The sequence below is a fragment of the Phacochoerus africanus genome, chromosome 15, assembly GCF_016906955.1.
Source record: "Phacochoerus africanus isolate WHEZ1 chromosome 15, ROS_Pafr_v1, whole genome shotgun sequence".
Classification (NCBI taxonomy): domain Eukaryota; kingdom Metazoa; phylum Chordata; class Mammalia; order Artiodactyla; family Suidae; genus Phacochoerus; species Phacochoerus africanus.
The window spans coordinates 90,398,895-90,421,701 of record NC_062558.1 but is presented as its reverse complement, the minus strand read 5'-3'; the positions used below and the strand labels follow the sequence as shown (position 1 = coordinate 90,421,701).

Genomic DNA, 22,807 nt, shown 5'->3' with positions numbered 1-22,807 from the left:
TGGCTCCCTCTTGCTTCCAGGATGAAGCCCGGCTTCCTGCGATGGCTGGCTGCCATCCTGTCTCTTGCTCCACCCTGGTGCCCCTTGTGGTCCGGGGCCTCTTATTGTTGGCAGAGGCAGGCTGTCCTGCTCTCGCTGCCCCCGCTCATCCTCTGCAGAGCTGCCATTCGCCTCCAAGATATGGCTCACTCACCACCATCTTTTTGAGGCCACCTGCCTCTTCAGCCCCACCTCTCCACAAATCTGGATTCTCCCAGGAATCAACCTTGTGCCTCTGTGTATCAGTGACCTCCCACTGCGAGCTCTCATGGCATTTTTCAGCAACTCTGTTACTTTTGACCCCTTGATGCGTCGATGCCCTTTTCCCTGGAGGTACATGTGGTTCTCCTGCCATCACCTCAGCTGACTGCTTTCCCTCCTGGCTGTCACTCCTCCACAGGTGGTTAGGCTGGCTTTTCCTTCTTCACCTCTCCAGAGTGTTGGCATCTCTGAGGTCTTCAGCACTCTTACAGGTGCAGCAGCTATCTGTGCAACACACTGGTTCTCTAACCTGGGTCCACAGGTCCATTCCAGCCTGGTTCCTCTGTTTACAACACACTCCCATGGTGACTCCATGTGCACCCCACACTTACCACGGCACATGCAGAACTCATCCCCTGGGACAGCCCTGCCACCCAGAATCTCGGTGCCTTCTTCTCCCCAGCCCTGTCCACTATGACAGAAGCCTGTCTGTTACTTCTCAGTGTGTCTTGGGCACGTCTCGTTCCTCCTACTCACACCCACCGCTGCCTCTCACACTCACCACCTCCCCATCTCCCCATCCATCTGGAGGAGCCTCTCTTCGCTCCTACAACACCTGGCCTCACCTGTATCTTAGCACTTCCTGCTCATGTTGAAATCATGTTTATGCTCCTGAGTTGACTTTCTCCTCCACTAGAGCCATGTGGTTTCTTTTTACAAAGTGACCTCTCTATTTCTTATACTGCAAAGGCTGTACTTTGTAGATAGCTTAGATATTGCAGACATCGAACCATTTTTTTTAATTTGTGTTAAAATACATGTAACATAAAATTTAACCATCTTAACCATTTTTAAGTACACAGTTCAGTAATATTAAGTACATTCACGTTGTTGAGCAATCTCCAGAATTCTTTTTAACTTTCAAGAGTCCGTTTGTTAAATAATAGCTCTGCACTCTTCTCCAGCCCCTGAAAACCATCCTTCTGCTTTGTCTATAAATTTGACTACTGTAGATATCTCACCTAAATGGAATCCTATGGTATTTATCGTTTTGCAACTGACTTATTTCTCTTAGCATAGTGTTGTCAAGGATCCTTCATGCTGCAGTGTGGGCCAGAATTTCCTTTCTTTTTAAGGCTGAATGATGTTCATATATGTGTATAAATATGTATAATGTGTGTATACACACACACACACACAATATCTGTTTATCCATTCATCTGTTGATGGACACTTGAGTTGCTTTCACACGTTAGCTGTTATAAATAATGCTGTTGTGAACATGGATGTACAAATCTCTGAGTCCTGTCTTCAGTTCTTTTGGATATGTATCCAGAGGTGGAATTTTTGTGATCATGTGACAGCTCTGTTTTTAGTTTTTTGAGGAACTGCCGTACTATTTTCCATAGTGATGACACCATTTTATTTTCCCATCAATAACGTACAAGAGTTCCAGTTTTTCTAAAGCCTTGCCAACACTTTTTTTCCATTTTTCTTTTTCTTTTTTTTTGGATAGGAACCATACTGATGGGTGTGAAATGGTATCTCATTGTAGTTTTGATTTGCATTTCCATCAAGATTAGTGATGCTGAGCATCTTTTCATGTTCCTGTTGGCCATTTGTATGTCTTCTTTGGAGAAATGTTTATTCAAGTCTTTCCCCCATTTTAAAATTGGATTGTTTTTGTTGTGTTTGTAGAAGTTTTTTGTATATTCTGGATATTAATCTCTTTCAGATACATAATTTGCAAATCTTTTCACTTATTCTGTAGGGTGCCTTTGCACTCTGTTGCTTGTGCCCCTTGATGCCCAGACATTTTGAATTTTGATTAGCACTAGTTTTAAAGTCATCAACAGCATGCCCGTCTCTGTGTCCCTAGCAGGGGACCTGGAATCTGCACTCTGTGTGTGGAGTGAAGGCACAATTGAGAGCAGAGAGCTGAGACTGGAGCTTTGAATCCTCACCACCCAAAGTGAGGTCCATGGACCAGTAGCCTGGGCATCACCTGGGAGCTTGTTGGAAAAGTAGAAACTTAGGCTCCACTCTAGACCTACTGAATTAGCATCTGCAATTCAACAAGATCCCAGATGAATTTGGTGAACATTAAAGCTTTAGAAATGCAGCTCTGAATAACTTAATAAACTCAGCAACCAGCTCTGGGTGGGTCATGGCTGGGAGGATAGAGTCGTCACCCACCACCTCCCAAGAGATCTGCACTTATGTTTTTGTAAGACAGTTCAGCCCACTTGGGAGAATAGTAGGTGTTTTTTTTCTTTATCAATAAAGAGAGAATTAAGCATGAGAATCTGCTTCTAAAGGGTATTGTAACAACTCTCGACATTCCAGGAAACCTTCTGGACAGCTCCTCCCAGTCTCAGCTGAGTGTAGCCCTGTCTGTGATCTCCTAGGGCCCCTCACAGTCTGACGGGCAGGGAATGGATGGCCAAGACCTGCTTGCCTGAGTGTCCCTTGAGTTAAAATCTAGGAGTTCCCATTGTGACTCAGTGGGTTAAAGACCTGACGTAGTCTCCATAAGGATGTGGGTTTGATCCCAGCCTCCATTAGTGGGTTAAGGATTCAGCATTGTCTCAAGCTGCAGTGTAGGTTGCAGATGGGCTCAGATCCGGTATTGCTGTGGCTATGGTTAGGTGGCAGCTGCAGCTCCATTTGCCCCCAAGCCTGAGAAGTTCCATATGCCGCAGGTGCAGCTCTAAAAAGAAAAAGATAAATAAATAAAGTCTACAGTAAACCTGCCTCCTCTCATGGAATCTGAAAGATCAGAGTACTCAAAACAGGGACAAGCTTCATTCCATCATAGTTAAAGGGAACCGGTCTTAGGAATGGGTTGTTCACCCTGCGGTCAGTCCAGGAATGAGGTTCCAGCCCTGTTCAGTGTTTGCCTGGTTTCTGGAAAGACGCCCCCACTTCAGGCTCAGTTTTCACTATCAAGAATGTACTTCCGAGACCAAAAAGAGTTTTTCTCTGATCAGGAGCAGAAAAGGGCTTTGCAGCACATTAGACACCAGTGATAGACTTCTGAGAGGATTTTAATAATAACCCAAATCCCAGCAAAATTATTTCCAGAGGACACACATTTCAGGTTTCTTGAAGGATGTTTATAATAAGCTGGAGAATTTCTCTTGTTGTCGTTAAATGTGCTAGCACTGGTTTCAGTTAAATTTTACATGAAAAGGATATATTAACCTGCATAAAATATGTTCATAATCTCGATTTAAAATTAAAAAGAAGGGAAAAACTCACAACCACATGTACAATATATCGCCCCAAGTTAAAGCCTTGGGAAAAAAACAAAAACTTTGCCTGCACCACGCTAGTACCATTTGTACAGAGATAAAAATTCTATGCCCCCCTCGGTACACATGCACATCCCATTATCGTCACAGGGAGTTATGGATGTCGACTGGAGGGAAGAATAGATGCCGAGCCTTCGGAAGGGATGAGAGTGGGGAAAACAGAAGTCATTTTGTTTCATGGGCTTCCTTCAATCTGGGGTGAGCAGGCCTTTCATAACTGGGATGCCATCGCCAGGGAGGGGCGCGATCAGACCTCGCTGAGGTGGCAGTGGGAATGTCCTCTGTTGAGGACTGTTAGCCCTGACGCAGGGCCATCACATTCCCACCGGCCGTAAGGTCCGTGCCAAGGCCCCTCTGCTGCCTCTGTCTCTTCAAGGAGGGAAGCATGGCTTTGCGTCTTCAGGAAGCAGGAGACTTTGAAATTGACCGCCTGGGAACTGTGTTTCTCCTGCTGGCTGTATCACTGATTCATTTGGATCATTTTTCCCTCTTCCACTCAGTCATCCATCCCCCAGGCACCTCCTGAGCATTGATGGGCAGTGTCCAAGGGACTGGGGGACAGGAACATGAGCCTTAGAGCCTCCCGGGTGAACATGCAGCAGAGAGGTGAGCTGGGCCCAAGGGTGGCCTGAAGGTCCAGCAGTCTAGCCCCCTGAGTGACCTGACCTGGTCACACGGGCCCGCGCTGGGGTAGCCCATCCTCGTAGGAATGTCCCTGCAGGGTGGTAGCTTGTTTTCCATCTCAGCTCAGCTGATTTGCTGCCTTTACTGGGCACTTCATTGCTGGGATCATTGCACTGCTGGGAAATTTTTTTTTTAACTTTTTCACTCTATTTTATTTTTGTATTCTCATGGAACAGTATCATTTGTGCTCACATTTGATTTTTTTTAAAGCCTTTTTCATTTAACACTTCAGTTTTGAATGCAGAGCACTTCAGAGTTGTTATTGAAAGATTTTTTCAGTCTCAAATAGAATACTAGAAATAAAGTGTCATTTTGGAAAAAAAAGAGAGAGAGAGACAAACAAAGCATCATCAGCAGATCTGTAACATCAAGCCAGGCATCCAAAATTTCAGGAAGAAAATCTCTATGTGAAATTCTGAGTTCCTGGCAAACTAATAATACATTTAAGGGGATTTTGTTTCCCTAGCCCGATTCAGTTCTCATTTTTTATTATTATTATGACTCCCCAAAGCTGAGTTTATAAATTCCAACAGAAACATGTGATGCAAGAAGATATAGCCTTGTGAATGAATGATTAGAGTGTGCATGGAAAGAGTACAAACCATGACTTCAAAAATATATGCCCATTGCCCATGTTACATATGAAATCAACAAGATGAGCTAGCATACCTGCTACTGTTTTAGATTTGGTCTTACTGCTTGGTTTGTGCCCTGTACATTCTGTCTATGATGTAATGCTGGTGGTGATGGTGATGCTGGTGGTGATGATAGTGATGGTGTTGATGAAATGATGGTGGTGATACACACACACTTCACTTTGGTGGCACTTCCCCATGCAGGCACTATCCCAGTAATTACCAGTGCAGCCATTGGGATGACCCTGACCTATGCATTGTAATGTCTCCATCTCACACATGGGGTAGGGGAGGCATGGGGAGGTAGTACCAGCACCAACTCCCCCACCATGAGGTGGCCAAGCTGGATCTGACCAGGCACTTGGCTCCAAGTCCCTGTTCTTCCCCATGGGATTCTGGGCTCTGCTGCCTCTCATCAAAAGCACTCAGTAAAGTTCTAGTTCACCAGTCTCAGGGTGTTTTCTGTCCTGATTTCCCTGGATAGGTTTTCATGTTGAAAACTGTAGCAGTGATTCTAAATGAGGTACAGGAGTAAGGCTGGCCGTTCAGGGTCTCCGTTTGTTAAAACAGAAGTAAAATCCTTCCTTGGGCCTCCTAACAGGTGGCCTCTGTTAGGAGTTTGGCTTATATGCTTCTAAATAATTTTCTGTGTATGTAGAAACATATCATGTATGTGTATATATTTCCAAAGTGTATAGAAGTCGACCCATAGTGCAGGTCATGGCTGTGGATTATGACAAATCCTTTTTCTATGTGCCAAGCTTTCAAAAACAATCCCAAACAAAATACTCATAGGTTGAATTATCCTCTCATTAACAATATACCAGGCTCATATTTCTACATCAGTGCAATGGATCTACCACATGACATCATCATTTCTTTAATCAGTCCCCAACTCTAATTTTTTTTTCACTCTGTGGATCAGTACTCTAGTGAGTATCTTTTCACATGTAACTTTGCTTAGTGGTACTTCTGCAGGAGAGATTTTTAGAAGTGGGATTATGATGTGAAAAGTGTATCTACATTCTCAGTTTTGGTAGATTCTGCCCAATTACCTTCCAAAGGTGTTTTCTTTTTTATTCTCCTATCAACAAAGGATGAGAGTCAACATTTCCTCATACCCTCCCCAGTGTAGAATATCTATCTATCTATCTATCTATCTATCTATCTATCTATCTATCTATCTATCTATCACCTAATATATCTATCAAGTTGAAGGCCATATGCAGGTTTTATATGATTCCAAGTAATAGAACCCAGATATCCTACTTCTCATAGGCTGTCCTCATGGAAACCCTCAATAGGCTGAAAGAAATGAGTCTCATGGTTCTGCCCATGATTTCTGAGCATCCCCTTCCTATACTCCTTGGACCAAGGATATCCACAGACAGTTTTAATGACTATCAAACTGGTTTTCTTTCATTTTGTCTTATTCATCATTCATTTAAAGAATAAGCATTGAGTATCTCCAATGGACCAGGTAGCACCTGGGTCAGCTATCTTCCTAGGAGCTAAGTTATAAACAGTGGCATGCTCCAGCACACTCCTATCCATTAAACAGAGCAAAACTCTTCGGTATCTTGAAATCAACGATTGTGGGAGCATCGACATAGGTAAATCAGCAAATGGTACAAATGAGAGTTTTCTTCTTGAGTGCTAGTAGCTCAGCAGTTTCCCTGCACACCACTGGGTGCAGCAGGCGCTAAGCTTGACAGAAGCACTGCTTCCCCAGAGCTGACTGGTGTGGTTAGAGGCCAGCTCTCGCACCAGCTCTGGCGCTTGCTAGCTGTTGACCTCAAGCTTTCTGTTTCCTTGGTATGGTGTCTGCATGAATGAGGATGAAAATAAGAGTACTTTTTGCACAGAGTTGGTGCACTAAGTAAACATTTGAGGCCCTTATATTCCAGCGGGAGAAGACAGAAGATAAGCCAGTGTGTTCTAATGCCAATGGGTGATACATGTTCTGCAGAGCAGGGAGCCAGGCAGGGACTGTGTTTGATGGGGTGGGGTCCTTCTTGAGGCAAAGACCTGATAAAGTGATGGAGCAAGCCACACTGCCATGTGGGGAAAGAACATTCCAGGCAGAGAGCACAGCCCAGCCAAAGGGCCTGAGGTGGGCCCTGCACAAGGAGCATTGTCCAGGAGTGTCCAAGAAACCCCAGGGGACAAGCATGACTGCAGCACTGGTCAGCAAGCGGGATGTGTGGTGTGAGCTGGGGGCGGAGGATTCCAGGACGAGATCTTGAAAGATCAGGATCTCCCTAAGGACACTGGATTTTATTCCAGGTGTGAAGAGAAACAATGGGGAATTTTGTGCAGAGCAGTGAGTGGCCCCATGTGACTTATATTTATAGAACAGTTATCTTTCCCACCAGTAAAAGAATTAACTGGATTTCTTCGGCGCTGGCCTGAGGTTTAATGGCATCTGGCAGAATCTGCCACAGGATATTTTCCAAATGATCTCTGAATGTCTTCTTTTCTCTGCCCCTAAATACTTCAAAGGGACCAATTGTTAAAGCAACACTTACTCATTTTATGATAAATATTATTGTCATAATAATAACTGAGCACTTGTTTGGCACTTTACTGTTTAGCTACCAGGTAATTTTCTAGGTGCATTATATATATTAATGCCTTTAATCCTCAAAATAACCCTGTGGGCTAGGTACTAATCTGAATTCCACTCTACAGATGAGGAAACAGAGGCACAGAGAGAGAGTAGTAAGTAATTTACCCAAGCACACACAGCCAGTAAATAGCCATCTTTCTGCCTCCAAGAGTCCATGCTCTTAAGGTGCCGCTAGAAAGATCCTTGCCCAATCCGATGAATCTAGAAGACTGTTAAAGATTGCAGTTGAGGAGTTCCCGTCGTGGCGCAGTGGTTAACGAATCCGACTAGGAACCATGAGGTTGCAGGTTCGGTCTCTGCCCTTGCTCAGTGGGTTAACGATCCGGCGTTGCCGTGAGCTGTGGTATAGGTTGCAGACACGGCTCGGATCCCGAGTTGCTGTGGCTCTGACGTAGGCCGGTGGCTACAGCTCCGATTCAACCCCTGGCCTGGGAACCTCCATATGCCGCGGGAGCGGCCCAGGAAATAGCAACAACAACAACAACAACAAAAGACAAAACGACAAAAAAAAAAAGATTGCAGTTGATTAGAAGATTGAGAGTATTCAAGATTGAAGGTTCTCAGAGTGGACTCCCGTGCAGAAGTAGGTGACAAAACATTGGCTTTTTCAAAGCACAAGCGTTCTGCTGAATAATACTGCCAGGAAAAGTACTTTGGGAAGGCAGCTGGGAAAACATACATCAACAGTCCTTGGGGAAGAGAAAACGAGTGACTGTATTAGATCACGGAGCTCTCACTGTGCCACTGTGAAAAGTTTCATGTATCAGGACCCTCCCCAAGAGCATTATCTATAATCACATTTTAGCTTCCAAAACACATGTGGGTAAAATCTAGAGCTATCCATCTGTCTGATGAGTAAAACCTCGGGTCTTTCTGTACCAAGTTTCAGCATCTTCTAAAGCTGGTCACCTTGGTCTGTCCTCAGAGCAGTTAGCCTGGGCATGTGGCTTTCAGGAATGTCACGTTTGTTCTGGGAAGGCACTTTGCTAAACATCTTTTGAATTCTCCAGACTTGAGAGCATGATGTGAATTTGCCCTGCTTATGATGTCCAAATGACTTCATCCAACCCATGGTGCCAGCGCACCTGGATAAGACATTGAAATCTTCATCTGCATTCCAATTTTTTATCCTGAGTTCCAGAGCCTTTATAATCCTATCAAAGACCTAGAGAACACTGGGTTATTGGCTATTAGTCACTGGGTAACCGTGTGGAAGCCAGGCAGGGGGTAGGACTTTTGGCAGATGTAACTGCAAGGTTTAGAGAAGGCTGAAATGACAGAGCAAGCGGGCCTCCAAGGGTGCTGCTGTCTCCATGCCTGATAACTGAGGGTCCTGGTCTCTGGGCCCTGGCTTAGATTGTCAAGACACACCCAGGGCAGCAGTCACAGCTGCCTGCTGCATTTGGGAGCGCAGCTGGATTCCAGCCTCCAGCTTGAGGGAGGATTCTGGTATCAGTTATACCACTAGAGCCAGAGTTCCCAGTGGACCAAAGACCTCAGCCTCAGAGAGATGGTGAGTGTGGACTTGGCATGTGGTTCCACTGGATTTTTTCAGTCTTGCCCCATTGACACTTGGCTTCATATTTCTGCTTGTTCAGTGGGCACCTTTACTCAAGAGTCTGTTGCCACCTCACACACAGCCTAGCCAAAGCAGAGCCTGCACCCATGTCACTACCATTGCATACTGGTCAGAAGCACACCTGCTCCTTCCTTAGAGGCTGAGAGTCCTTTGGGGGTGAGACTGGAGAGAGACAAGTGTTACCTAAACAGGTCCAGCAGGATTGTCTCTCCTTTGTTGTGCAGTCCAGTCAGTGTCTGGCCCTGGAGCTGTGCCCTCTCGTCCTCTGACCCGCTACACCAAGCCAGGCCTCTGATGAGCACGGGGTCAGCTCTCCTCTCTAGCTGATGCTCACACTGATGCCCACTGAGCAGTGCGCCTGTTCTGAAGACACACTCTCCTGAGACTTGTGCCCATGAAGCTTCCCTGTTGTCTTTGGAAGGTCACTATTTTCCCCCTTGGGATTTCAAGGACCGCTATCTACCTGGCTGGCTCACCTGTACCCACATCAGAGGGTCCACATCAGAGCCTCTGCTGGGTAAGTGCTAGGCACTGCCTGTGAGTAGATTGTGAACTCCAGACAGGACTGCCTGGCTCTGAGTCCAGACATTACCCAGCCATGTCTGCAGGGCAGTGAATGATGTACCTGCATTTGAAAGCCTGTTTGCTCCTCTGTAAAGTGGGTAAAGTGGGCGTGACCACTGGCCCCACCTCACAGGGCTGCTCTGAAGACTGAATGAGTTGGTGAAGATTAGTTAACATTAACTAATCAAGAGTTAACCTTAGTTCTGCCTCAAGAGGACTGCTTCTCAACCCCGCATGCTTTGCCACCTCCCAAAGTCACTTCTGGATCATGTCCTTGAAACCCTCCTTTAACATCTCTGCCTGAGAAAAGTGTCTCTTTTGTTCACTTTGATTCTTTATTTTCATGTACATGCACACCAGGGAACTCTAGTTTTTCTTTCCAAAATACATTTAATTGTAAATAAATGTACCAGTCGGTAGAGCTATGGAACTCAAAATTGAGTCAAGTTCGTTTCCAAGGCATGTTGATTCTTACAGGAAATATAAGGACCACACTGGAGTTTTTGTCCCTGAGTTGGGACCTGCAGGTACCCACGGAGGGCCCTCCATCAAATAGAGCTTCACTGAACGAAGCCACCCCCTCCTCAGTGGCCGTAGTTGCACGTGTGTGGATGTTGCAAGGGGAGGGTTTGTTTTACCAGGTACTCCTCTGTTAAATAAAAAATGAGCACTTATCTTGAAGGGGGAAGAGGAAGTCTGCCCTCGATAATATGGATAATATGTAATTCTCTCTTGGGTAAATAGATTCCTGATAGTGCAACTCGGTAGAACTGCAATCACATTTTTAAACTCTAAGGTGACGTTAGCATAAACATCCCATGTCCTAGTTATTGATCTGTTGCTGCGATAATGGTATTACCCAATTGAACTTCTGACATTGGAGAACTTGCAGTGGCTGCAATTGCATTTTTCTTTTACTCCTGCAACTTAATTCAACTTGCGCATCCAACTGTGATCTCTAGAAAAAAGTGTTGTTTTGCAGGAGTCTGCGTAGAATGTTAAATCTCTCTCTCTTCTGGTAAGAGAGTTAACTCTTGACTTGAATCCTGGAGACACAGTTACAAAATGAAACACCGAGAAACTTCCAATTAGGAGCTTGAAGTGAGATGTGTTACCAAGTGGTACACACGTTCCGAATTCTTTGGGGTCGAGTTGTCTGGTGTTAGCTTGATGTACTAAATCCTTCCCTGTAGACAGATGTTCCATAGTCATCACCCTAAAACTGGGGGGAACTAGGGCTTAAAGGAGAAGTGGGAAGGTCAGCTGTTGCCACATCTCACCACTGTTAGAACAGAAAGGTAGGGGATGGGAGACATGGTGTTTCCAACTCTGAAACTTGCATACTCACTTTGCTACAGCAAAAGTCCAGAAGATTCCATCACTGCATTGGAAAACTAGTCTCTGTGATTATCTCTTCCCCATTCTTTTGAGGGGATGTTGTGCCATGTGTGAATGTAACATGGCTCAGTGTCCATCATTGAGTCCTCCAGTGCAAGTGAGAATTCATGAGTTCCTTGAGGACAGTGGAAAAGTCATTGCTGCACCACTAGCTAAAATAAAAAGTACGATGATACCAAGTGCTACCAGCAGAGCAATGAAAATGCTCAGATACTGCTGGTGGGAGGGAAGATTGGTGCAGATGCTCTAGACAGTTTGGCAGCTTCTTTTGAAGTTAAACATGCTTTCCCTGTGACCCAACCACCCCATTCCCGGGTGTTTACCCTAGAGTAATGAAAACATTACACACAAACCTGCAATGGGTATTTATAGCAACTCTATTCATAACCATCAAAACTTGAAATGACCCAAATGGCCTTCAGCAGGTGAATGGATAAGCAAACTGTGGCGTGTGCAACACCATGGGATTCTCCTTAGCAATCGAAAGGAGTAAACCGTTGATACATGCAGCAACTTGGATGAAACTTGAGAAAATTAATGCTGAGAGAAAAGGGCCAGTCTCAGAGGGTTACATACTATATGATTACTTCCATATGACATGCTCTAAGAGAGAAAACCACAGCAACAGAAAATGGATCAGGGTTGTCCGAGGGAAGGGTTGGAAGGAAGACATGACCATAGAGGTTAGGGTGAGAGCATGTGATGGAGCTGTTCTGTGTCCTGTGGGTGGTGGCAGTGGCCCCAGAAATCTGTATATGTGTTAGATGCATACAACAGTCCACCTAAAAAATCACTTTTACTGCATTTCTTTTAAGAAAGTTAAAGGGAGTTCCCACTGTGGCAAAGTGGGTTACAAATCCAACCCCAGCAGCTCAGGTCACCGTGGAGGTGCGGGTTCGACCCCCAGCCCAGCAGTGGGTTAAAGGATCCATCGTTGCCACAGCTACTATGCTGCAGGTTGCAGATGTGGCTGGGATTTGGTGTTGCCGTGGCTGTGGCATAAGTCACAGCTGCAGCTTGGACTCAATGCCTGGCCTGGGAACTTCTGTTTGCTGCAGGTGTGGCCATAAAAAAAGAAAAAAAGGAATGAAGAAGGGAGGGAGGGAGGAAGGGAGGAGAAAGAAGGAAGAAAGGAAGGAAGGAGGGAGGGAGGGAGGAAGGGAGGAAAGAAAAGAAAGAAAACTAAATTAAAAAGTGACGCAGAAATCTCCTTTGTGTCAGTGGACGATATAGCGGGAGGGGCGAGTAGAACAGGGAGTAGCCCTGTTATCCTAGGGCTGGGGTTGTACTTCATTCTTTGGCCAGTGAGCAGTTCAGTGATTACTATTGAGAGAGATAGAGACTATGTCATGGTAGATCCCAGGGCAATCCCAAAAGGTGTGGCAGGGTTGGTCAGTGGTGTGGAGGAGGATATGTCCCCAGAAGGTGTCATAGGAAGGCTTCCCAGAGGGCTTGGTTGGGTGTTGAAGCAGTAGGGTCCATCTTGTGTCTCACCAAAGAGGGAATTCCATGCCAAGGGAAGGAAGCAGCATAGATTGAAATCTGAGCTCCCTCTACCTGCTTGGGACTGTTTGAGGAGGGGAACCGGGGAGGGCAACTGAAAGCAGATCCATGGGATAGTTTGCATCTGGAGTGTAAGCCTTGGCACTTTCAGCTGTGCCAGAGACCTCCATGAACACTTTCACTGAACTGAGAGAATTTCTTTTTATTCTCTCCTTTCTTGGACACAGTGGCACGTGTCTACATCCAAACCTCCATCCCCTCTTGCTCATAGAATCGCACTCCAGACTCAGGAGTGGATTCTTCATGACTAGGAGGAAATGTATGAAAAAAAAGAGATTAAAAGTACATGAATCAAAGGGTTTTAGACCCTACAAGACACTATGCAGTAGAACACAAATACCAGCCTCTATGGGAGAAATAGAAAGAAATGGAGGCATTCCCGTCGTGGGTCAGTGGTTAACAAATCCAACTAGAAACCATGAGGTTGCAGGTTCGATCCCTGGCCTTGCTCAGTGGGTTAAGGATCCGGCGTTGTCGTGAGCTGTGGTGTAGGTCGCAGACACAGCTCGGATCCCGTGTTGCTGTGGCTCTGGTGTAGGGCGGCGGCTGCAGCTCCAATTAGGCCCCTAGCCTGGGAAAGAAAGAGAGAGAGAGAGAGAGAGAGAGAGAGGAAGGAAGGAAGGAAGGGAGGGAGGGAGGGAGGAAGGAAGGAAGGGAGGGACCAGGAGTCTCTTCAGACTGGGAGAAACAGAAAAACAGTAAAAACAGACCTGGGAAAAAGGAAATGACGACATTGCTTCTCACATGTTTTGAAACTTCTAGGGCTTCTTCTAAAGGACCCTACAGGACCTCCAGCAGCAGGTCCCATCTCACTCCTATTTTCCAGAGAACAAAGCAGCAGCAGATCTAAGTGTAAAGCTCCTATCTAAAACCTGGAAGTCCTACTTTCTGCACTTCATGTTTCCGAGTGCAACTGAGAGCTGCTGCGGGGGTGATTGTGAACAGCCATTTGAAGAGTATTCACAGTATTAACGTTCTTTTTTTTTTTTTTTTTTTGCTTTTTAGGGCCACACTCATGGCATATAGAAGTTCCCAGGCTAGGGGTCCAATAGGAGCTACAGCTGTCGGCCTTTACAACGCCAGATCCCCAAACCACTGAGTGAGGCCAGGGATCAAACCCGCATCCTCATAGATACTAGTTGGATTCTTTTCCACTGTGCCACAATGGGAACTCCCATTTGTCTTCTTGAGTGCTAATATTCCATGTACTTCCTGCATCACCAGGAATAGAATGGGGGCTTGAGGAGGGTAACTGAGAGCCAGTGACTGGCAGTAAACTAACAGAAATGGGTCGTGATTCATCTTCAGAGATGAAGATGTATTCCAGTTCTTGAATTGCCATAGGCATTAGGAATGATTCCTGGTCTTCAATCCAAACAGGTTTGTGTTTTCAAGATGGCAGACATCACCTGAAATACAGGTGGGATCCTGCAGCAGGTCCCTCACCCCGGCTCCTCTGCATTGCAATCATCCACTTTAAACTTTACATTCTGCTCCAGGCTCTTGGTTTTCCTACTTGTTCCATAGTCTTACCTAGTCTTATTGACATGCCCATAGTTTTCTCTAAGCTACTTCTTTGTACACCTAAACCTTCCACTGAAGCATCAGTGCAAAGAAAGATCACACTTTGGTGAAAACTGGTAAAGAGTCTGCATTTTCCACTTGTTAGTGGTTGTTAGGAATTTATTTCTAGTTAAACAAGCTGGGAGATGTAATTAAGCTCATGGTTGATGGGGATAGCCAAGGATGCATGCCAGAAAAACAATACATTCTTTAAAGGTGCCAAGGACTAATATTATGCGTCTCCTGTTGGAAACTGTATACACTTCACAATTCAGAGCCTCCTGTGTGCTGCCTCATATCTTCAATCAAATTATTATATTCCAGAAATATGCATAAGGGAAATGATTCTACACATTTTATGGTGAGTTGTTGCTTGTAGCAGTAATTGAAGTACCTTTCCACTTATGAAAGTACTAATTTTATTTGTTTTTATTGCTTTTCTAGATGCAATTATTTATTTAGTGTGCTTTGGGTTTATTAAATTATGTTTACTATAGGAACATCATAAAAATGTATGAAAACAACACATCAGCCAAGCCAGCCTGGTGACCTGTATTGAGAAAGCTAGTGTTATTTTTCATATCCAAACGTAATGGAATAACTTAGGAATAAACAGATAAGCTACGCTAGAAAACAATGCGATTTCAAAGTAATGTAATAAAACACCTGGACAATATGATTTCATAAATCTTGGTTCTAAAATTTGCATGAGTTGGGTTTTGCGTGCTTATTTGAGGACACATGGCATTTCTAAATGGAATCATTATAATGTGAAATGTAATTAAACTGAAAGGCAAGATGTAAATGGTATTTTTGTTGGCTGGTAAGATGTGGACCACGACGAGGCAATGTAAAGATTTGGGGTGCCAAAAGACAAGCAGGAGACTCTGAACCCTGTAATTATCCTTAATGTTGAAATTTTAAAAGGGCCAGTTTGTGAAGGTCGCTTAGCGGTGGCCCATGTCCAGTAGATCCTGGCTGTAAGCAGTTCTTGACACCCTCTGCCTCTTGTTTTCGGCCCCTGGTATGATGCTTCATCACAAAAGAAAAGAGGCTTTGTGCTTTTGGCATTCTTTTTAAGAAACTTAAGTTGAATATATATGTTTTATTTGGCCTGAATTTTGGTGAGATAACCAAGCCATAGCAGGGGAAAAAGTCAAAATAAAATACTGACAATACAACCAAAGCCAAGAAACAAAAGCAAGGCTGCTTTTGTTCAATGAGATTGATGTGTCTCTTATGACTATACATTAGTGACCAATTTTTTAACATTAATGTGCTGTTTAAATATGGGTTATCATATACAAAATTCCACAAATGTATGTACAATAAAGGGTGACTCTCTCTCAGCCACCCGTTCACTTCCCCAGAGGGAAACTGGGGGATCAGGTTCTTGATTTCCAAGCAAGTTCCAAGGGTTTTCTGAGCACATAAAATATATACCCATATATTTACTCCCTTCGCTCCCCTACACACATATTTGTACAAATGATAGTAAAATATACAGTGCACATATGGCACCATCATTCTTTTCAAAGACTGTATGAGACGTTTCATTTTGAATACATCAGGTTCCTATTCATGTCCAGGAAAGTGGTTCCAGTTTTTTGCTTGTACCAATAAACACCTGCCCCAACAATGTACAGGAGGACCTGTTCCTTTTGGCACCTTTTTTGTTTGCCAACGTGAAAGACAAAAACTAATGTCTAAGTGATTTTAAATTACGATTGTCTTATTTTGAGAGAGGTTGAGTCTCATTTCACATGTGTAAGAGCCTTTGTATTTTCTTTCCAGTGAACTTTCTGCTCTTGGCTGATGTTCTTTGCTTAATTTTCTGACGGACTATATTGTCCATTATCTTTGTTAAGTTATAAGGCCCTTTGATATGAGTTGCAAATATTTTGTCCATTTTTTCAGTTGTCCTTTGACTTAGAGAATATTCTACAATACATAGCATGAAAATGAATGTATCTTTTTTCTATTGCTCCTGGATTTTGTATCAGACTTTAAAATACCTACAATTGCTGAGATTATTTTTTGAAAATTCCCCCATGTATTCTTCTAGACTTTTGTGAGTTTATTTTCTTTCTGTTTCTTTTTTCTTTCTTTCTTTCTTTCTTTCTTTCTTTCTTTCTTTCTTTCTTTCTGGCCACACTTGTAGCATATGGAAGTTCCCAGAATAGGGGTCAAATAGGAGCTGCAGTTACTGGCCTATGCCACGGCCATAACAACGCCATATCCTTAACCCACTGAGCAAGGCCAGGGATCAAACCTGCATCCTCATGGATACTAGTTGGGTTTGTAACCTGCTGAGCACAATGGGAACTCCCCTACATTAAAATTTTGATCCATCTGGAATTTATCTGGTATAAAGAATGACAGACACTGCAAATTAGCTATAATGAAAAAAAAAATCATTATGTAAAAAGTTGAAAAAATAAAAAATAAAAGAGGAATTCCTGTTGTGGCACAGTGGAAACAAATCCGACTAGGAACCGTGTGAGGTTGCAGGTTCAATACCTGGCCTCGCTCAGTGGGTTAAGGATCCGGCGTTGCCGTGAGCTGTGGTGTAGGTCACCGACTCCTCTTGGATCCCTCATTGCTGTGGCTCTGGCGTAGGCCGGTGGCTGCAGCTCCGATTGGACCCCTAGCCTGGGAACCTCCATACGCCACGGGTGCTGCCCTAGAAAGAGACAAACAAAACAAAACGAACAAAAAAAAGAATTATTTTTAACAATTAAAAAAATTTTTTCATTGCCTTTCCTGTGTCTGTAGAGAGAAGAATATGTTTTTTCTATTACTATTGTGAATTATGTTGATAGATTTTTCTAATACTGACCTGTCTTTGCATTCCTGGAATAAAATCAATTTGAACATGATTATCTATCTTTTAATGTGCTTCTTCAGGCTCTCTGAGTAAATCTAATTTACACTAATTTATACTAAAAAAGTGAAATTGTTGTAAAATATGTGAAGTTTTTCCTTTTCTTTGTAATGTGCCTGATCAGTTTAATTATATTGGAATTATCTTCTCCTTAAAGGAATTTCTTTTAGAAATTCTCTTTTAACTTGCTGGTACCTGGTGCCTTTGATAATATTATCTTTCCTTCCTTCTTCCATTCCTTTTTCTCTCCCTTTCTTTTATTTTGACAATATCTAGTACATTCACATTTTCCGGAGTTAATTTTTATAATTTTTTTCTGTAATATTACTCATTTTATCCTGTGTTTCAAAGTTTTTGCTCTACATTGAGCAAGCATGAAGTTTTAAAATTTCTTTCATTTATATCTCCTTTCTCGTTTCCTATTCATTTATCCTTTTTCCCTTTTTATATTGATTAATTTATTTTTCAGTTTGTTTCCTTAGTGCTATTCAAGTGTAAACTTTTGGATATTTTTATTTATTCTACTCTTTTTCTCTTTTTTATTTTTTGATATTATTATTTTTAATAGGTATTTCCCCAATACAATTTTTTTTCTACCGTACAGCATGGTGACCCAGTTGCATATATGTGTACACATTCTATTTTCTCACATTATCATGCTCCATCATCATAAGTGACTAGACGGAGTTCCCATTGCTACACAGCAGGATCTCATTGTCAGTTCATTCCAAAGGCAATAGTTTGTATCTATTAACCTCAAGCTCCCCAACCACCCCACTCCCTCCCCCTCCCCCTTGGCAACCACAAGTCTATTCTCCAAGTCCATGATTTTCTTTTCTGAGGAAAGGTTCATTTATGCCTTATATTAGATTCCAGATATGTGATATCATATGGTATTTGTCTTTCTGTTTCTGACTTACTTCACTCAGTATGAAGAGTCTCTAGTTCTATCCATGTTGCTGCAAATGGCATTATTTTGTTCTTTTTTATGGGTGAGTAGTATTCCATTGTGTATATATACCACATCTTCCTAATCCAATCATCTGTCGATGGACATTTGGGTTGTTTCCATGTCTTGGCTATTGTGAATAGAGCTGCAATGAGCATGCGGGTGCATGTGTCTTTTTTAAGGAAAGTTTTGTCTGGATAAATGCCCAAGAGTGGGATTATGGTAGTTCATACGGTAGTTCTATGTATAGATTTCTAATGGAGATACCTCTTTTTCTTTTTTCTGATTTGTATGGTCTAGTGTTGATTTGGGGAGGGGGGTCTTCCTTCTCCTTTCCTTTCGTTTATTTTGTTCTTTTTCTAACTTCTTCAATTGGATGTTTGATCCATTTAATTCATATTATTTAATATAAATATTTAAGGTAATGATTTTTCCCTGAAAATTGCATTCTTTAGGTTCTGGCAAGTAATGTCTTCTTTGTCATTATTTTCAAGATATTCTGAAATTTTAATTTTATGCAGGTTAAGTCACTCAGAATTTCTAGATGGTAGCGTTTTAGTTTTATTGTTTTTTATGATTTTTATTTTTTCCATTATAGTTGATTTACAGTGTTTGGTCAATTTCTACTGTACAGCAAAGTGACATATATATATACACACATTTCTAGGATTTTTTGTTTCTGTACCTACCTCTCTTTTACCCATTTGATGAGAGACTGTTAGTTGGAATATTTTTGCTTTTCAGAATTAAAGTTTACTTTGTGATCTGATGTTTAATCATTTTTTGTTAGTGTTCTCTGCTAACTTAAAACTAAATCATAGTGTCTCTTTGCAGGACATAGTATTCTATATAGGTCAACAAGATCTATCTTATTATGTTACTTCGGTTTTATACTCCCTTTTACATTTTTTGTCCTTTTGTTTCCTTTGAATCCCCAAAGTGCTATGAAAATACAGGCCTGAGGAATGGATGTATGATGTCAAACTCCCTGTGGTCAGCTCGAATTGTGTTGTATTTTGTCTTATAGCCCAAGATTGCTGAGGAGAACTTGACTTATGCCGAGCTGGAGCTGATCAAGCCCAACCAGGCTGCCAAAGGCGTCCCCACCAGCACCGTCTATGCCCAGATCCTCTTCGAGGAGAACAAGCTGTAACTCCGAGTCCTATTTAATATCCGCCACCCCAGTTATTTATGAAACCTTGGATACAAAGTCCTTATTTTTGTATTTTCGCCTGTGCCTTCTGTGTGCTGGGAGCCCCTTTCCAACGGCCTTCCAGGTGCCTTCAGAGGCACAAGGCTCCTCTCTGCAGAAGAGCCGGGGCCGCAGCCCTTGGACAAATCTCCCAGGACAAGACTTTCTGGGTCTGAGCCCTGAGGGGCGAGGACTCTGATTCTGAGACCACCCAAGGAGATTCTCGGCTGAGCCAAACCCCTTCATGTTTTCTTCTTCTTTCTCTGGGTTTTAATTTTTTAGAATCTTTTTTAAAAAATCTTAATTTTTTAATCTTCTCCTCTTCCTATATCCCTGATATCAAGCTCACAGTATATAGCTCAAGGAAATGCCATTAGTGGCCCAAGTGTGAGAGGGTAGATAGGTACTAGTTGGTTTTCAAAGGATCCGATAACACTGCCAGGGCGCCCAGAGCAGCACAAAGTGCTTATTGCACACCCCTGTTCACGACAGCATCTCTTATTTTAAATAGATGCACTGACCCTGGCAGTTTAAGGGCAGAGAGACAGACTGGGGAAGTCTGAGGACCAGGCTGACAGTGAACTGCCTGAAACCCCCCAGTGCCTGTTTCTCTACCCATCATCACCCAAGGCCAGAGGACACATAGAACTTCACTCCTTCTAGAGGGCCTCCCACCCCTTTGGCAGGGGGCTTATCCTGCTATAGAAACATATCCTCCAAGAAGTTCGCACGCAACCTTTTCCAGAGAAGCAGGGGAGTTTGCCATCGATTGCCAGAATGGAGGAAGGGGGCCTCTTGGGAGTGTGCTGAGGTTATCAACTCTAATTGAACGTCCACTCGTGTGAGAGCAGAGTCTCCTCGTTGGTTTCCCAACGGGAGGAGAATAGGAAATATAAGTTGAGCTGGAAAAATGTGTCCCAAACACCCCCATGTTGCAAGGTGCCTTGTAGGATTCAGCTTAGCATGACTTCTGATGCCCTTGGGCAGCAGGCAGGCAGGGATCCTGGGGAAGATGCTCTGTGGACCTGTATGATGTCTAGGATCTCACAGAAGGCGGATCCATCCCGGAACGGAGCCGTCTGTCAACTGCGTTGTTAAGGACACTTCCTGATGTGTGAGTGTGCTCTGGGTGGTTTTGTACTACACACAACGGAAATTGTTTGGCTTTGTAATGGACCGGGTATATATGATAAATTACATATTTTGAACACAATCTTGAGCGTGAGTTGTGCCCGTCTGTACAGTTGTGTGAACTTGGTTGAGTTTGGCTGAGTTTCTTATCCCCTAATTGACTCAGACTCTATGTTTGTACAAAGGCGTGTTAACTTCTCCTGGCACCTTTGGAAATGGGATCATGACTATTGGAAGATTCTGGACTCTATACATTGCTACACAAATACACTGTGTTAACATTCATGCTCAAACCAGTCCATAGTTTCAAAATGAAAATAGCCTTACTATTTAAGGCTCTCATTGCAGTAGCTTAGAAAGTAAACATTTGCCCATGGACTTAGTCTTATAATAACACTCCCAAAGACCATGATCGCTTAGGAGTGCTCGTCATGGTTTATTGGAAAGGGTCCAAATCAGGAGCACGTCATGATTTTCCAGAAGCAAAAATAGCCTGACTTTACAAAGAGGAAGCCCTTCTCTTTGGCCTCTACCCACCTCTCATCTCCTCCCTCTCTGCCAGATTTCCAAGGCAGTGAATAAACCATGCAGTTTTTGAGGAAGAACTCCCAAAGCGCCTCTTTAGGACAAGAGGAGAGAGAGTTGGCACGTGATTCATACCATCAGTATCCTAGGCATCCTGTCATATTTTATCACGGCAGTCTTCCCACAGAACATGGTTAAATGGTGTTTTGAGGAAGGAGGGTGATTTCCTGGTTTGCCCAAGGAGCCATATGGGCTGGTGGAGGCCTGGGGGTGCCAGGTGGGAGTGGCTAGTGAGGCATGTGAAGAGGAGCTGATGGGGAGGCAGCACAGGAGTTGGAGGCCCCCCGCGGCCTCTGTAGAATTGAATCGAACTTCAGTCACCCCGAAACCCATCCCCTTAAGTTCAGTGGGAGCTCAGCATTATCACTTATGGAAATGAATGCCTTCCATTAAGAAGAGCAGGAGATTTTGAGAGCCGGTAGCTGTAGGTTAAATCCAATGAGGCATTGTTACAGATTCGATTCAGACTCTTTCTCTAAAACTCTGGTCAGAGCTGCACAAAGCTGAGGCAAGTGAGTGGGGGACCCGCTGACCTAGAGTGTAAAGGAGGCCCCGAGACCATCACCTCCCCCTGCAGATGTGTCCCAAGGGAGTCACAGCAGCTCTTGGCAACATCCAAGCAGAGCTTGTCCCACTGTTACCTGTAGAAGCAAACCATCCAAGCTCTGCTCAGAACTGGGAACAAGCAATAATTTGTAACTTGTGCTTCTTTGGGGGCCTTAATCTTGACATTATTGTCATAATAAACTTAAAAATGGGTCTACTTATTCATTTTCTATACAATTATCAAATACCACTAAGCCTTTGTTGACATTTCTAAAGGAAAGGAAAACACATCATTCAAATGGAAAGAGGGAAAAGTTCTTCAATTTGTTTTTGCTGTAAGGTATTTGGAAAAACAACTATAGATAAGCAGGTTTCAGCATGGACAATTGCCTATGCGTTTAAATCAAGCTAAAAAATAGAAGAACCCATTGCTCAGAATGCAGTGGCTCTTGCAGGCAGAGGGCACATGCTCTCAGATTTGGTGGTGAACTTTGGCCTGGCCATGCATGGCCTGGAATAATCAGGGGAAGCCAGGCTGGGAAAGGGGTGTCCCTTTGAATGAAACTGTCTTGCCAAGTCAAAGCTCCAGGCCCTGAACTAAAGCAGCTGGGGTGGGAGGACAGGGTTGGGATGTCTTTAAGATCATCTCTTCATTAAATCATCCTGACTCTCAACTCACAGGCTTGGGAGAAAAAGCCAAGCCTAACCTTCCCCCTGATATTGTTGGCATGAAAATGACATGGGGTACTTCATGTTCTTTAGTGCATAGTCATTGGGCTCATCCCACATTTCCATGAGCCCAAAGACTCATTTGGAATAAGGACACTAAAGCAGCCGATGCTTTTAGGGATTGCTCACAGACTTCTTCAACAGTCAAGCCCTCAGATGCATGACTACAACCTAGGCTGGGCCAAGAATGGGCCTCATGCCCCCGGCCACAAAAAAATGGGCTAAAGCCTGCTAAGATGATCAGAACTCTCAGGAGAAGAAACCCTCTTTCCCTCAGGCAGCTAAGCTGAGATGGCACATAGATCTACCTCCAGTGACGTTTCCTGCTAAGCAGAGAGGCCTCAGAGAATGAAGGAGATGTTGAGAGAGAAGCAGAGAGGGCATGGTCCTGGGAGCACAGGACCCCAGCTCCCAGCCCTTGAGATCCCCCCAGGCTCTTCCCTTTCCTTTAGATCTTCTTTTGAGTCAATAAACAACCCTTTTCTCCTGCTACCTAAATCCTGGAGTTGCTCAAGCTAGTCAGGTTGCGTTTGAGAGGATTCTGACTAAGACTGTGTGCATCAAAGCTGCTTCCTGGGCCGAGAAGCAAAAGAAGTACACTGAGGGGACCCCTGGAGGAGCC

General features: G+C 43.7%; 1 protein-coding gene across 1 annotated transcript in view; it reads left to right on the top strand.

Annotated features, from left to right (window-relative positions):
* The window catches only part of VSTM4 (V-set and transmembrane domain containing 4), an 89,098-nt gene extending 68,691 nt beyond the window's left edge, over positions 1 to 20,407 (top strand). Inside the window, exon 8 of the mRNA XM_047761402.1 lies at positions 19,030 to 20,407. Within this exon, the coding sequence (XP_047617358.1) occupies positions 19,030 to 19,155 (126 nt within the window). The 3' untranslated portion in view covers positions 19,156 to 20,407. The remainder of the gene's footprint in view (positions 1 to 19,029) is intronic.
* Positions 20,408 to 22,807: the final 2,400 nt, after the last annotated feature.